At 38.8% G+C, this 17172-nt stretch overlaps 1 protein-coding gene across 4 annotated transcripts in view; it reads right to left on the reverse strand.

The window, feature by feature from the left end:
* smal (smoke alarm) overlaps nucleotides 1–17172 on the reverse strand; it is a 236821-nt gene that overhangs the window by 122166 nt on the left and 97483 nt on the right. For all 4 annotated transcript variants that reach the window (XM_065867303.2, XM_036822587.3, XM_036822589.3 and 1 more), the window contains exons 4-5: nucleotides 12706–12937; nucleotides 12495–12642 (exon numbers count right to left, since the gene is read on the reverse strand). In XM_065867303.2, the coding sequence (XP_065723375.2) occupies nucleotides 12495–12642; nucleotides 12706–12937 (380 nt within the window). The remainder of the gene's footprint in view (nucleotides 1–12494; nucleotides 12643–12705; nucleotides 12938–17172) is intronic.

The raw sequence follows: 17172 nt of genomic DNA on the forward strand, positions 1-17172 counted from the left end.
AACCTTATAATTTTTACAGCACGAAATAATTAACTATTTTCATTCCGAATTCTGAGTAACTATCAGAAAATTTTTTTAAATATAAATTCATCCTTTTAACCTACTGTTCAAATATCGTGATCACAAAAAAATAACTAAAATGCCCGACCAAGATTTAGCAGACAGACTAGGAAACCTTACAGGCCCTTCCTCAACTACCCATGCGCGACTTATGACCGAGAGGGATATCGAAGAAATAATAAAAGGTGTCTTAGAAACCAAATTAAGTGGCTTGGTGAAAGAAATAATTAAACCTAATAATGATTTTTCGCAATATACAGACCAAACAATTAAACGAGAACTAGCACACAACCTTAGTGAATTAGACAAAATACCGGACATTGTACGATCGCTTAGGGAATTTTCAGGAAACAAAAGTGAATATTTCTCATGGAAAAAGAGGGTAGCACGAGTTTTAAAAATCTATGAAGGGAGAATTGGTTCACCAAAATATTACGGAATTATTTTAGCAATACGCAATAAAATTACTGGACAGGCAGACGCAGTGCTAGAATCATACAACACCCCACTCGACTGGACAGCTATTTCGAAATGCGTAACATCGCATTTTGCCGACAAACGAGACCTTAAAACTTTAGAATACCAGCTCTATGCCCTCGCTCAAGGAAACAATACTATAGTCGAGTTCTACCAAACAGTCTACCAACAGCTATCCCTCATCCTGAACCAAGTTAGTAACATGGACGTTTCACAAGAAACCATACAATCTTTAACAACTATGTACAGGGAAAAAGCTCTAGACACTTTTGTTAGAGGCCTAAACGGAAACCTAGCTCAACTGTTAGCAATCAAAGAACCGCACGACTTAGGGCACGCACTACACCTATGCAGTTTGCTTGAGAACCAGACCACTAGAAACAATCAAACACCTAAAAACATTTACTCAGGAAAACCGCCTACACTACCACCAAGAACTCATCAACCGTTCCGAATGGTAGGAGCGAAACAAAATTTTCATCCCCATTTATACCACAACCCTAAACAGATGCAAGTAGTAGCCGCAACCGGGAAATTCCCCTTCACACAAACCACCCAACCTAATTATTACAATCAAGCTAATTCAGGCCAAGCAAGACAATTAACACCCTATATTTCCCCGACACCGCCCCCCCGACCCCACCCAAAAGAAATACCTATGGAAGTTGATCAATCAATTCGATCGCGTCATATTAACTATATGAATAAGCCGGCGAACAACGATTATTCTGGGAAACGACCTCTCAGCACTTCTAATGTTCAGAACACTAGCAAGATGCCAAGACAATTTCATATTCAAACCGAGTCCGAAACTACTACACAACAGGAAACGCAAAAAGATACAACTAGTGCAGAGCAGGAATATTACGAAATGGCAGAACATAATAACATAGGCGAACTTCAAGAAGAATTTACTTGGCAAACTGATACAGAACAACAAGAATACATTGACATGTCCGAGCTCTATTTTTTAGAATAAATCGTTCCTCACTACCTTATTTTAAAGTAACGACGGGGAACGGAAAAATCTTAAAATTTTTAATAGACACAGGCTCAAACCAGAATTACATCCAACCACAACTGGTACCAAACCCAAAACCAAACGAGAAAAACTTTTCAGTTAGCTCTGTGGGAGGCAACAATAATATTACACAACACACGATTCTTAAACTCCCCAAAAATTTCCGATTCCGAAAACGTTAAAGGATCTACGATCTTTCTTAGGCATGACAGGGTATTATAGAAGATTTATTAGAGATTATGCAAAAATTGCAAAACCACTAACCATTCTCCTCAGAGGAGAAGAAGGTCGCATATCAAAAAATAAATCAAACAGGACAGCTATTAACTTAGACAAGAAAGCAATTAATGCTTTCGAAAAATTAAAAAATACACTCATCTCCCAAGACGTCACCCTAGCATACCCAGATTTTGGAAAAGAATTTCAGCTTACAACCGACGCGTCAAGCTATGCGATAGGCGCAGTCTTAGAACAAAACCATAGACCAATAACATTTATCTCACGTACACTCACAAAAACCGAAGAAAATTACGCAACAAACGAAAGGGAAATGTTAGCCATCGTGTGGGCACTTCAAAGCCTAAGACATTATCTTTACGGATATTCGAAAGTGGTAATATACACAGACCACCAGCCCCTAAGTTTTTCAAATAGTGTCAATAACCATAACGCGAAACTAAAACGATGGAGAGACCTTATTGGCGAATATAATCACGAAATTAAATACAAACCAGGAGTAGCTAATGTAGTAGCTGACGCACTTTCTAGGGCCCCGGCCGAAATAAATTCACTCAGTTCCACAGCAACCATTCATAGCGACGAAAGCTCATCTCACAATCTTATATTTTCTGTAGAAGCTCCCATTAATGTTTTCAAAAATCAATTATTCCTACTCATGGACGAAACGGACTCAGATACTTTTGAAATTCCATTCCCAACCTACCATAGACACATAGTAAAAAGAAGAGAGTACACAGAAGAACAAATAATAGCAATCCTAACATGCAGACTAGATCCCAGATTTATAAACGGAATTTTTACTTCCGAAGAAGTAATGGGAAAAATACAAAATATTTATCCCACATATTTCAGTTCATATAAAGTAATGTTCACGCGAAAACAAGTAGACGACGTCACGTCCGAATTACAACAAAATGAATTAATATCTCTAGAACACAAGAGAGCGCATAGAGATGCGAAAGAAAATAAAATACAAATACTTAAGAATTATTTTTTCCCGCAAGCTCAAAAGAAAATTCAAGCAATAGTTCAGTCCTGCCAGACCTGTAAAGAATCTAAATACGATAGGCATCCGCCAAAGGGCGAAATTCAACCAACACCTATCCCCAAATATCCAGGAGAAATAGTCCATGTAGATATTTATATCACAGAAAAAAACAGCGTATTAACAGGTATTGACAAATTTTCCAAATACGCTCAAGTAAAAATTTTACAGTCAAGAGCAGCTGAGGATTTTAAAAACCCCTTAAGAGAAATGCTTATAGCTTTCGGTATGCCGAAATGGATAATAATGGATAACGAACGTTCTTTAAGTTCTGCAGCTATAAAATTTATGCTTGAAGACCAACTTAAAATCTCAGTGCACACCACTGCCCCATACGCATCAACAAGTAATGGACAAGTAGAAAGGTTCCATTCGACACTATCCGAAATTTTAAGGTGCTTAAAAAAAGACAACGGGAGCATGGTATTTGAAGATTTACTTTTTCAGGCGGTCCAGGAATACAATAAATCAATACATTCAGTAACAAAAGAAAAGCCCATAGACATTTTTTTTAGAAACACAATCCCTAATACACCAGAAGATATAAGAAATCAACGAGAGCAAATAATACAACAAATTCAAAAGAAACAACTTTATGACTTAGAATACCACAACAAAAACAAGAACCTACCAAAACATTTCAGGCCAGGCGAAATAGTACACGTTAAAATCGACAAAAGATTAGGGTCAAAACTAACACCTAGGTATAAAAAAGAAAAAGTAGCAGAAAATAAAAACACCACCATTAAAACTCAAAGCGGAAAAATAATTCATAAAAATAATATTAAAACATAATTTTTCAGACTATTTTTACCAACATGCCTGGGTATTACCACGGTCCTCGACTATTCAAACTCCCAACTCATTTCACTTGAAACCGGACTAGCAGCCAAACAAGACGGAACGTTTAAAATCATCCACCTTTTCAACTTGACCAGCTACGAAGAGACATTTACAACTTTAGAGGAATCATTTAAATCACTTACTTCATCTCACCCGCTTCAACCATATCTGTCGTACGAACTAAAACAAATCAAATCCGACTTACGCAGATTGCAAACACAAAAAAGACCAAAAAGAGCAATAGAAGCAATAGGGACAGCATGGAAGTGGCTGGCAGGATCACCAGATCACCATGATTATGAGGTCGTAGAAAATAAGATAAATGAACAGCTAGAAAATAATAACAGACAAGTAGTAATAAACCGGCTAATTAACGAAAAAATAAATCAACTCAGTAATGCCACAAATGCAATTATAAAATTTACTCAAAGCTCGAAAGGAATAATAGACCAAAAAGCCAATATTTTAAAATACAAAATACAACTAATTAAAGAAGAAATTACAAACATTCTGTACGCAATAACTTGGGCAAAATCTAACACAGTGAATTCATTCATTTTCTCAGCAAAAGAAACCAACATTGTAGAAAACATTTTTAAAGAAGAAAACAGTTTATTTTTCGACATAGAAGAACTTTTAGAATTTGCTAAAGTCAAACTTGCCACCAACGGCCACGAACTCATTTACATTATTAGCCTACCAACAATTAATAAAGATACTTGCAGAACATTAAAAGTAAAAGCACTAAAAGAAGCCCATATAATTAACGATCTAAAATATGAAAATCTACTAGAATGTAAGAAACAGCTATTCGCAATAACAGAACCTTGCGAGGCACATAACGATAAAACTATTTGTAATTCCGAAAAATTGCTAGACTTAAGTAACGATACTTGCGTAAATGCTCTGCTCAACCTTAAGGAACCAGTATGCAAAAGGGTCAACAATCAACACATTCCCGATGTCGAGGAAATATTGCCAGGAACTCTACTGCTGAACGACTTTAGCGGACTTGTATCGTTGGACGAAAAACTCTTAAAACTACAGGGCTCATTTATAATCCAATACAGGAACTCTACAGTAACAATTGGAGAAAACATCTACAAGTCAAAAGAAACCAGCACGGTTGAACCGGAACCCCCACTTTTTCAATTAACAGCGGAAAAGTCGAAAATAGATGAAGTACTGTCACTACAAATGGTCAAGGAACTTAACATAAACAACACAAGAGTACTAGAGAAACTCAGAAGCGAAGGAATTATAGATTCTTCCCTGAATTATGGATCCGACATCATCCTATTTGTAGTTACCCTAGGACTGATCATACGATTCATGCGAAGGCGCAAACCAACAGAAGGCTTGCCAGCTCCAGCGAAAACAACTGAAGAGCCATCCCCTTCCGGATCTGTACTCTTTTACGTTGCGACCGAGGACAGTCGCGTTTAAGGGGGGAGGAGTTAACACCTAGAATGCTAAATGCTCAAGTAAGAGTATCGCCACACGCGCAAAATCCCAAACAAAAACAAATTGGTTATAAGCACGAGAAAAGCATAGGCACGAATTTCCCAACAGTAACCCTATACTGGCCAGAACGTTGCCCAATAGGCCCCCAATTGAGTTCAGCAGCCACGTGCGCTGAGCTTGCACTTCCCACCTTACGATCGTGGGAAAGCTTCAACGCTGGGTGATTGAACCCAACGCCGAGTGCATTTGGCAACAACAATTATTGCCAAATTAAGTTGACCAATCAGAATAAGAAATAGTCAACTGCACCGCGGCAGCAGCAATATCAGCGACAGCAACCAATTAGGACCGACCACATCAACAACAGCAGCGATGGTCAATGACGATAGCAGAGAACGTCAGCAGCAGCAGCAGCGGCAGAAACGGCAGCAGCACCTAGGTTACATTATTAATTATTAACATAAGAAAAGTTAGTTGTAAATCTGAGCTCAAATAATAAAGTTTGTATTTTTTTTTAAATAAAATACTATATAAACTTTTAACTTATATATACTTTATGGGATCGGAAACGCTTCCTCTACCTGTTACATACTTTCCGACGAATCTAGTATACTCTGATTGTGGATTTGGCTGGAAGACATTCTGAAGATGGATAGCGAATGTGTCGGCTCTGTCTTTGTCACTGCGGGCTCCATTACCAGATGTCGTCCTTATTGAGCTGGGGGTACTTTGAGCTGGTGGGAGATAGTTGCTGTACATAGCGCCGTTGGAATCTTTCCTCTTCTTGTCGCAACGCCTCGGTGAACAGTCGTATTGCTTCTTTTAACTTTATCTTTAAGATCTTTGTGATCGGCGTTTTTCCTGGACCAGCCTCTCGATTTGTGAATTTGTGTATCTTCGGTTGTACTTTGAGAATCTTATTTGAGGTGTTAAGAGTCTAGTCGTTAAAACCAAAACGGTCTCGAGTGCGTTGTTGAAGCTGTTTATGTCTTCTACGTTGTTCAGCCGTGGGCTTAGATCAACGCGCGGGCCTACGAACTTTTTAAGTTTGAGCCAGTTCGTTCTGTTTGATGTAATTTTGGAGGGATTGAAGATTAGGCGAGTGGTCCGATGATAGGTCTGACAATGAAATATGGCTGATCAAATTACGTGGGATGATTTTCGAAACTGCGAAGTCAACCAAGTTTGGCTGTTTTCTGAGATATGTTGGTCAGTATGTAGGTGAAGCATGTGAAACAGAGTCCAGCCTATATACCCTTTTATATAAAAATACAATTTGCCCCGTTTAAGTGATTAGGGTAGCTAGAATTAGACCAAGAAACAGAACTATAAGTAGATTGGAATAATTCAGAAAATAAATCTGCAATTTCGGGATCCGTAGATAGCTCAATAGAGTTTAATCGTACAGATGATGGCAATGCTGAAGACTTTCGCTTAGCATTGACAAAGTTATAAAAATGCCTCGGATCCTTTGAAAATTCAAATTTACATCGGTTTAAATACATGGAATAGCAATGACTGTTAGTACATTAAAATTAGTACAAGCCACCACATAACTTGAAAAGTCGGATGGCCTACCCGAAGAAGTTTGTTTTTAGGTTTCTGAGTCTTTGCAACTCATTGGTAAAGCAAGGAGGCCTGTCTAACTTAGGAGGAAAACTATCAGGAACACATTCACAGAAAAAAGAGTTTATGACACTATAAAATAGTTCCGTAGCACTTTCAATATCCAAGCAATTATACATTTTTGTCCAGTTATATTGTGAAATCAAGTTGTTGAGTTTACTAAAGTCACATTTACGAAAGCATCTACTTTTAGTTGGAGAAAGTAAAGGAGAGAGGGAATCAACGCAGGGAAGACAAATTGTAAGTTCTAATGTGGGATGATACCGGTCTTCTGGCACAACTAGTGGGTCAATTCTAGATACCGTGACTTCTGACGGGTCTTAAACAAATGCAAGATCTAATTGTCTGTTTAGCGAATAACGTATAAAGCTAACTTGCTGTAATGATAATTCTAACAGACCGTCAACGAAGTCATGGTCAGATTAAGGGGTAGAGACAAGTGAGTCAGTGGAATGGGACCAAGAAATGGCAGGGAGATTTAAATCACCCAAAAACAATCAAAATATCCCTTTCAGAAAGATGAGATAGAACAGTTTTTATTGCAGACAAATGTTGCTCATAAATTGTTAAGTCTGATCCACGTGGAATATAAGAACAAGTTACATAAATAGAAAAAGATTTCAAAGAAACTTTAACACCAACGAATTCTATGTCATTGGGATTAAGAAAGTTTATTCTCTCCGATGTTGTTTGTGCCTAACCGAAGTAGACACTTCCGGGTCACACCGCGGGACAAGGGGGTAATGAGCACTTGTCGCTGGCACGTGGACGCTTTAATGGCAGGACGATCGCGTCGCGGCAATGGTAACGATGGTTACTAAGATGCCGGACCACAGGCGATGCTAGAGCTGCGCTGAGGGTGAGCTAACGTGGTTAGCTGTTAGTTGAGATAGTGTATTACGAGCCCTATTCCCAGATGTAGGAAGTAGAACCGCGGAGTTAAGAGGTGTGTTGATAACTGATTTATTCTTCATTTGGTACATGTTTATATACTACTTGGAACACGAAAGTTTAGTGTAATGATTAGTGAATGAGCTATATTCTAAAGTAGGTAGGTAGGTCAGGGAGTTTTGATTATGGTAGCAGTTTGTGTAGTTGGCCCGGCAGACACTGCAAAATGTGCTGACTGCATTGGCCGGTCAGTGTGCCGTTTAGTCGGTGAGACGGTGAATTAGTGAGACATATAATATGCTGATCAGCCATTCTCATATGCCGTGGGTGCTACTGAGCGCCTGGTACTGTTCCCAACTTGGCTACTGCTTGATTTGTTGGGTGTGGTCATGTTGAGTACCTTTGGGTACGAACAGATGTTAAAGTAAAGGTAACGGCAATCAGCACCCCACCCCCCTCCCCCCCTACGAGGAGAGCGATCAGTTCTATACGTATTACAATTTTTGGACAGAAATTCAGAGGCTGATATCTCCGGTTTCAGCCAAGTCTCAGTAAAGGCCAGAATGTCTTCAGAAAAGGCAGAGGAGTCAGCATAAAGCTTAGGTAGCTTCATATTAAGTCTTTTTTTGTTTAGGTGACCCTACTGACATTTTTTTAATCAGCAACTACGCTCATAAGTTTATCAAACAGTTTTATAAAACGATCATTGGTCAGCGCAACATAGCCATCCAAATCACGGTCTATTCCAACGCATGAGGCACAAGTCCACGAAAAACCAACACCCAGATCAATATAGTCTTTTACTCTGCCAACAAGTCCAGTACATTTCGGATGTATGACTATGTTGCAAAGACGACAGTAAATAAAAACGTCATTAGGTGACGATCCAAACTGACTATCTTTTTTGGAACAAAAAAAAACCATTCTTAGGTATTTTAATTTAATAAAAAAAAAGTTTTTTACAAAACCAAAAAATCAATAGAATTATAAATACCTCACTTAATTTGACACTGGTATCAAACAATAAAAATGTAGACACACAAGAACACATATGTATTAGAGCGCGTAGAGACTGCGAGAGAGCGCGACAGAGTGGCTGTCGACTGAGCGTGGCTTGCGAAACAAAAACAAAATATACACACAACAGTTTAGACGACAAGAAACGGGAGAGAGATTACAAGAAAGTTATGGAAAAACACAACAAAAACTATTGAAACAAATGCATCACAGCGTCCAGAAGTTAAAATAACAAAATGCACAGGCTAAAAACAGAGTTAGGTTATGTTTAAACTTCTACAATAAAATAGACAATTAAACATAAACAGACGATTTAAAACACAATCACGGCTGGTTATATTGGACTAAATCACAAAGCAAGGCACCAGTATCACAGATATTAATGACAAATTGACAAAAATCACAGAGCAAAAGATAAACACAACCGGTTACAAGCGACGCTTAATCGACTAATAAGCTCAAAAATGTGAAATAGTCATGAAGTTCCTTATATAGTCATAAGTTAATAAAGGGCCGTCGTCGCTGTCCGTATCGCTGTTCGGATTCCCGAGCCGATCACCGGGTCGTTAGCGAGCAGGGTCGCTGTCTGGATCGCTGTTCGGATTCCCGAACCGATCCTCGGCGTCTAAGCCGTTTCCTTGCCTAGCAGAGATGTAGTGGTCTCTAAGTCGTTTCAAACCTAAGCTAAGAGGATACTAATAATAGGAGAGTCCAAATGGAGACTTACGCGTACTGGGCCACACCGTTCTTCTCCCACAGGCATACTCGTTTCCCAACGCCATTCCCGTAGAAGCTGACACCGAAGTTCCCCACCGCGTCCTGAGAGCCTGCCTTCGGTCAATGCGTTTACTCTGTATTTAATTTACCTAATAAACCTAAACATATTGATTGTACTAAGTCTCGTACGTGTTATACTCTGGGACCGTATTGGATTCTCTGACATTAATAAATGTTGGAACGAACTGATGGATCCCGCTGAACTACCTCAGCCAAAGCAGGACCGTTACACTCTATTCAGCTTTCGATATGTTTGTCCCCTCATTTCCCTTTGCAAACGCGTCTCGTAAGCTGCCCTTTGTTCTCACGTACCCTCTCTTTCCTGAAAAACTCCATGTCCACACTGTTTAAGAAAATTTAAGAGAACCGGGCTTCAAGCTGACCACTCGTTCTAAGTTCTTAATCCATAACTCTGAAGGCTACAATAGTTAAACCGTTATCACCTTGATTCTACATCCGCCTCTTGTGACTCCGATATTGCGATCTTATTTGCCAAATTTTCCAGTCCACGTACTCATCTTTTAGTTACGGTAACACATCATCCTACCGATACCCTCTCCCTCACTCCAACTGTATTTTCATGCCCCTTTTTAGTTAGGAGGATGTTTTTCTAAATCTTCAAGCAATTAATCTTTATCTGCAGGCCCTAATCTTGAACCAAGCTGTGTTATAAAATAAATTTGCCGATACTTCGTGCAAACCGTTATCTAAACTTTTTCAGATATCCCTTCTAAACTCTTATTTCCCTGAAGTTTGAAAGGAATCGTTTATCATCCCACTTCATAAATAAGGAAGCAAGTCGGATATTAAAAACTACAGCGGTATTGTAACACTGAGCGAATTCCCATGTTTTTCGAACAGCTAATTACCGCTCAGCAACAGCACCAATGCAGTTTAGTAATGTTTCCGACTCAGCATGGCTTTATAAAACGAAGGTCAACGTCTACGAATCTTTTTGAATTTACTTCAGTCATCAGAAGCGCTTTAAGAATAATTATCAAATGTATGTCATTTTTACAGACTTCAGTAAGGATTTCGATTCTGTGAACCATCAATTATTATTGAAAACTTACACTATTAGGACTCTTCATCACGTTGACTAAGTGGATTTTAACATACTTATTGAACCGGACTCAGAGATTAGCTTTGAAAAGCTCAATCTCTAAACTTGTCCACGTAACCTCTGATGTTCCGCAGAAAGCCACCTAGGATATTTTTTTTTTGTAATTTTCACAAATGACTTACCTCAAGTAGTTATCTCCTCTCAAGTTATGATGTATGCTGACGACGTAATACTTTGTTTTCGGTTAACGAATCTCTATTCCTATGCACTTTAGCAAGCCGATTTGAACAATTGGTGCATTCAGAATTTGCTGTTTTCAAATAACTCTAAATTTAACTTTATGTCCTTTAATCCGAAAAATCTTTTCCTCACAAGATATTTTATTGGGTGGAGTCATCTTGAGCGCATAAATTCCGTTACAGACCAACTTTTTTACGAAACGCCTATACATTTTCTTGGTTCGTCCAATCCTTGTTTGGTCGACTCAATATGCTAAGTATCAGAACCTTATCGAATCGGTACAGAAACAGTTCCTTTTGTTTGCATTTCGTCGTTTAAACTTGGAAACTCATCGTAACCTACCATCTTACGTGGTTAGACTGCGTCTACTGAACCTGCCCTTCCTCAAGGATCGTCGGACCTGCCATAGTGCTATGTTCCTTCCCAAATTAATCACTGGAATTGTAAATTCAAGCTACCATTTTGGTCAATTACAGCTCTCCATCCATGTAAGGTCAACTCGTCACTTTCGACCTATTGCCCTAGAAATTTGTAAGACTAATTTTGAGTTACATGATCCATTTCGCGTTTTATGTTCGCAATATAATGAACTGCATTGTTTGATATTCACTGAATGCTCTGTAAATTTGAATGTAACAAACATCTTTACCCACCTGTCTTTGCCCCTCCCAGATATTTGCTGACTTTAATGAAATAACTAAATGAAGTATAAATTTACGATGTGTGAGATCCGGCAGTAAAAGGCAACCAACGGGATCAAGGCAGCGACGCAGCATCGGGAGAGAAAGAGAGGAATGATCGACCGGCAAGCACTCGAGAGTGAAACGGCAACGAGGGAAGTCAAATTACGGAGCAACGGAGCAAACGTGTATTAATATTATTAGCTTTTTCCTGCTTCGAGAAAACGGTGCGCCAATGAGGCTCAACTTGGCACTTCCGCCAATAAGCATTCCGGAATTCAATGGCGAGTATCTAGACTGGCCACGGTTTCATGACGTCTTTGTAGAGTTAGTACATAATAAACCATATTCGGCCAGTCAAAAACCACATATTCTACAGAGCTCGCTTTGTGGTGAAGCGAGAAACGTTTTGACAGACCCAGACTTCTCACAGGGTGGCTATGACGACACATGGTTGCGATTGAAAGCCAAATACCAGAACGGAATGATACTAATATTCGCAGCCATAGCAAAAATGGTTGACTAAAAGCCTATAGATCGCTCTTCGCGCCAAGCCAGCGCCTTACATGACACGATCAAAAATTCAATGAGTACTTTAAAAAACATGGAAATCTGCACAAAGAGCTGGTATCCAATTATACGGTCTTTAGTACGTCGAAATCTGGATCAGTATACGTTTGCCGCTCTCAAAGATTCAGCCAACTCACCGACAGAAGTCCCGTAGCTGGAAAGTATTTTAGCCTTTTTAGAACGGCGCTCGGGGAAGTTGGAAACATTGGATGCTCAACCCATGGGACATACAAATACTTATTAATAAAGACTTGAAATACTTTAAACGTAAGCCCGAAGTTTCCTACTAATTCACGGTAATGTGGTGGGTCATAACAGGATGTTTTTTTTCTGAGTGTACCTTAGCCGCTTTTTCTGCTCTAATTACTGCGGAATGATTAATTAACGCTGAATCGAAAACTCTGTTTGGTCCCTTCTCGCACCATCTTTGCTAATGTCAGATTCTTATCGCCTTCGCTTAAGTTTCCCGATTGGACTTACCGTCCCATGGGCAGCCTACGATCTCGATCCGCAGACAGACAGTACGGTCGTATTGGCCATATGGATAGATGCGGATCTTCGAGGCGAAAATGATTGGCTGCAGGGCGTTCTCCACCTCGCTGTAAGTGTTGATGTTGCCGGGCAGGATCTGCGGAGGATTGAGGATCGGGTTAGCTGATACTTGGTGTTTTCTTGGTTGGGCGACACCTACCTCTTTGCCCTGGATATTCTTCCAGCGCTGCCATTTATCGAATCCCGGGCGCCAGTACTCAAGGACGTATGCCTCGGTGTACTCTTGGCCCTGACCCTTGCCAAAGCGGCCCTGGGTCCGGATCGCGGTTATCACGTGCGTCTGCAGCAAGTCGACCTGCAGATACTCCTTGAGGGCGTTAGACACCATGTGTTTGGGACACCAAGCTCCTCCATTATTATCGTTTTTCAGTCTGAAACGGAAGGGGAAACTTTAATAATAAGCCTCCGTCTACGGTAGCTGCGATAACCAGATAATGGGGTTAAGAAGCGAGAGTTTTTATAAATTAGCGAGCAATACCCGACGCTATGCAGTCCGCAAAGCTTGAAACAACAATCGTTGGCTATTCTTATTTAGAGAAATAAAGTATTTTTATATAATAAGCATGCGCAATCAAATTACTGCTTTGCTTAAAAACAATACATAAAGTGTTAACAATTTCATTTTATGATATCTTTAATCTTCAAATGAGATACAATTTCGCTGTTTTGTTAGATATATGCAAAAATCTGTATCAGAAGTTAAATTTATAAAATATTATTTGTGAGTGTTTTGGTTTCGACTGCAGTACGCAGCTTCGAAAATTATTCGGGTTATTTAAAAATGCGGGTGCTAGACGTGTTTTAGCGTTATGGGCGTTTTCTGGGCGTTAGAGTGGGCGTAGCATCCTGCTGAAACAAACTGGCGCTGCAAGTTGGTTCTTATTATCAATACCAATCTACAGGCCATCAATAATTGAAATAGGACCATTCATTATAGAGTTATATCCAAAAAAATCAATATTTAGCGAACTCGAGATGGCACACAACATGCATCAAATCAGCTGCTTTCAAGAATTCGCCACCCAGCCGCTAAAGGCGCTATAGGCTAGTAAGTGTCTCGCACTCTATTTAACTGAGTAAAGGGTATCTAATAATCAAGACCATCGAGTATAAGATTTTTTCTCGATTTTTTTTAGCTTATTATACCCTTGCAGAGGGTATATTGATTTCAGTCAGAAGTTTGCAACGCAGTGAAGGAGACGTTTCCGACCCCATGAAGTATATATTTTCTTGATCAGCATGACTAGACGAGTCGATCTAGTTCTGTTCGTCTGTCCGTCGGATTCTACGCAAACTAGTCTCTTAGCTGCCATAGGAACGATCGGAAAATTGGTGGGAAAATAATATGAAACAAATTATAGCTTCGGTGTTGTCTGACATATATAATATTTGGGAATATGATTTTTTGTATTTTTAAATTAAATAAACATAACTGCAAGGGTATACAAAAAATTTTCCGATCGTTCCTATGGTAGATATATGATATAGTCGTCCGATTTTGATAAAATTAAATTCGAAATTCAGAACTAATTAAAAAATGCTATTTCCAAGCGTAGGAGGTTATATGTTAAAAAACACCGAAGCTATAATTTGTTTCACATTATTTTCCCACCAATTTTCCGATCGTTCCTATGGCAGCTTTATGATATAGTCGTCCGATTTTTATACAATTAAATCGGAAATTCAGAACTAATGAAAGAATGTTATATCCAAGAGTAGGAGGTTATATGCTAAAAACAAGAAAGAACGCTTTGGTCGAGTGCCTCAACTATCAGATACCCGTTACTCAGCTAAAAGGAGCAAAGGGAAATGGAGATATGCAAGCAGCAAAGCGAGATTAAAATGCGCCACCTACCGGCGGTAGACAGATTTAAGCGCTATGGGCGTTAGAGTGGGCTTGGCAAATTTTTGGATCAATCAATAGGTATTGACGAGACCAATACATTTCAGTTAAAATTTTTTATCTAGCATGAAAATTGTGGGCGTCATAGAATTTCGCGGTTTGTGGGCGTTAAAGTGGGAGTGGCAAACTTTTTTGTATGTCAATTGATAGGTATTGATGAGAACAATACATTAAAATTTGTATTCTAGCATCAAAACTGTAGGAGCAACAGTTTTGGGCGGGTTGTGGGCGTTAGAGTGGGCGTGGCACTCTGTGGAAACAAACTTGCGCTGCGTAAGAAGCTCAGGAATCTGCACGCCAAATCTCAATAGCCTAGCTCCCATAGTTTTCGAGATCTCAGCGTTCATCCGGACAGACAGACAGGCGGACAGACGGACCGACAGACAGACCGACATGGCTAGATCGACTCGGCTAGTGATCCTGATCAAGAATATATATACTTTATGGGGTCGGAAACGCTTCCTTCTGCCTGTTACATACTTTCCGACGAATCTAGTATACCATTTTACTCTACGAGTAACGGGTATGATCACTGAAGCTATAATTTGTTTCATATTATTTTCCCACCAATTTTTTTTTCGTTCCTATGGCAGCTATATGATACAGTCGTCCGATTTTGATAAAATTAAATTCGAAATTCAAAACTAATTAAACATTGTTATTTCTAAGCTTAAGAGGTTATATGTTTATAAACACCAAAAATATAACTTTTTAAAGTTTTTTTTCGATTATTCCTATGGGAGCTATAAGATGTAGTTGTCCGATCCGGTTGGTTTCGACTTATATATTACCTGCAAAAGATATACGACTTTTGGGAAAGTTTCAGCCCGATAGCTTAAAAACTGAGAGACTAGTTTGCGTAGAAGGGGACGGACAGACGGACATGGCTAGATCGACTCGTCTAGTCATGCTGATCAAGAATATATATACTTTATGGGGTCGGAAACGTCTCCTTCACTGCGTTGCAAACTTCTGACTAAAATCAATATACCCTCTGCAAGGGTATAAAAACACCGAAGCTATAATTTATTTCATATTATTTTCCTACCAATTTTCCGATCGTTCCTATGGCAGCTATATGATATAGTCGTCCGATTTTGACACAATTTAATTTTAAATTTAAAACTATTTATAAAATGTTATTTCCAAGCTTAGAAGGTTATGATAAGAAACACCAAAGTTATATTATTTTTTTTCGATTATTCCTATTCCTATTACCTGCAAAAGAAATAAGACTTTTGGGAAAGTTTCAGCCCGATAGCTTTAAAACTGAGAGACTAGTTTGCGTAGAAACGGACGGACAGACGGACAGACGGCCATACGGAAATGGCTAGATCGACTCGTCTAGTGATGCTAATCAAGAATATATATACTTTATAGGGTCGGAAACGTCTACTTATTTTAAACAAATAAGAACACCCGTTACTCGTAGAGTAAAAGGGTATACTAGATTCGTCGGAAAGTATGTAACAGGCAGAAGGAAGCGTTTCCATAAACTATTCTTGATCATGATCACTAGCCGGGTCGATGTAGACATGTCCGTCTGTCTGTCCGTATGGATAAACGCTGAGATCTCGGAAACTATAAGAGCTAGTCTATTGAGATTTGGCATGCAGATTCCTGAGATTCCATGCAATGTGCCACGCCCACTCTAACGCCCACAAACCGCCAAAAACAGTTTTGATGATAGAGTACAAATTTTAACTGAAATGAATTGTTTTTTTCAAACCCTATCGATTAATCCAAAAAAAAGTTTGTTTGACATAAGAAGAAATAAGCTTGCAACGCAGTGAAGGAGACGTTTCCGACCCCGTAATGTATATATATTCTTGATCAGCTTCACTAGACCAGTCGATCTAGCCATTTCCGTCTGTTCGTCTGTCCGTCGGATTCTACGCAAAATAGTCTCTCAGTTTTAAAGCTATCGGGCTGAAACTTTTTCAAAGGTCTTATTTGTTTTGCAGGTAGTGTCCAAGTCAGATCAGACAACTATATCTTACAGCTCCCATAGGAATAATCGGAAAAAAAAACTAAAACAAGAAAGGAAGTTGACTTCGGCAAGCCGAAGTTTGTATACCCTTGCAGTTATAATTACTAAATTTAAAAATACTTTTGTATTTATTATTGTATTGTATGATATTCCCAATAGTATAGGATAATATGTCAAAAAACACCGATCGTTCTTATGGCAGCTATATGACATCGTCGTCCTATTTTGATAAAATTAAATTCGAAATTCAGAGCTAATTAAAAAATGTTATTTCCAAGCGTAGGAGTTTATATGTTAAAAAACACCGAAGCTATAATTTGTTTCATATTATTTTCCCCCCAATTTTCGGATCGTTCCTATGGCAGGTATATGATCTAGTCGTCCGATTTTGATAAAATTAAATTCAAAATTCAGAAATAATTCAAACATGTTATTTCCAAGCGTAGGAGTTTATATGTTAAAAAACACCGAAGCTATAATTTGTTTCATATTATTTTCGAAATTCAGAACTAATTAAAAAATGTTATTTCCAAGCGTAGGAGTTTATATGTTAAAAAACACGGAAGCTAAAACTTGTTTCATATTATTTTTCAACCAATTTTCGGATCGTTCCTATGGCAGCTATATTATATAGTCGTCCGATTTTGATCAAATTTAATTCAAAGTTTAATACTTATTTATTTCCAAGCGTAGAAGGTTAAATGTTAAAAAAC

The sequence above is a fragment of the Drosophila suzukii genome, unplaced genomic scaffold (genome assembly GCF_043229965.1).
Source record: "Drosophila suzukii unplaced genomic scaffold, CBGP_Dsuzu_IsoJpt1.0 scf_15, whole genome shotgun sequence".
Classification (NCBI taxonomy): domain Eukaryota; kingdom Metazoa; phylum Arthropoda; class Insecta; order Diptera; family Drosophilidae; genus Drosophila; species Drosophila suzukii.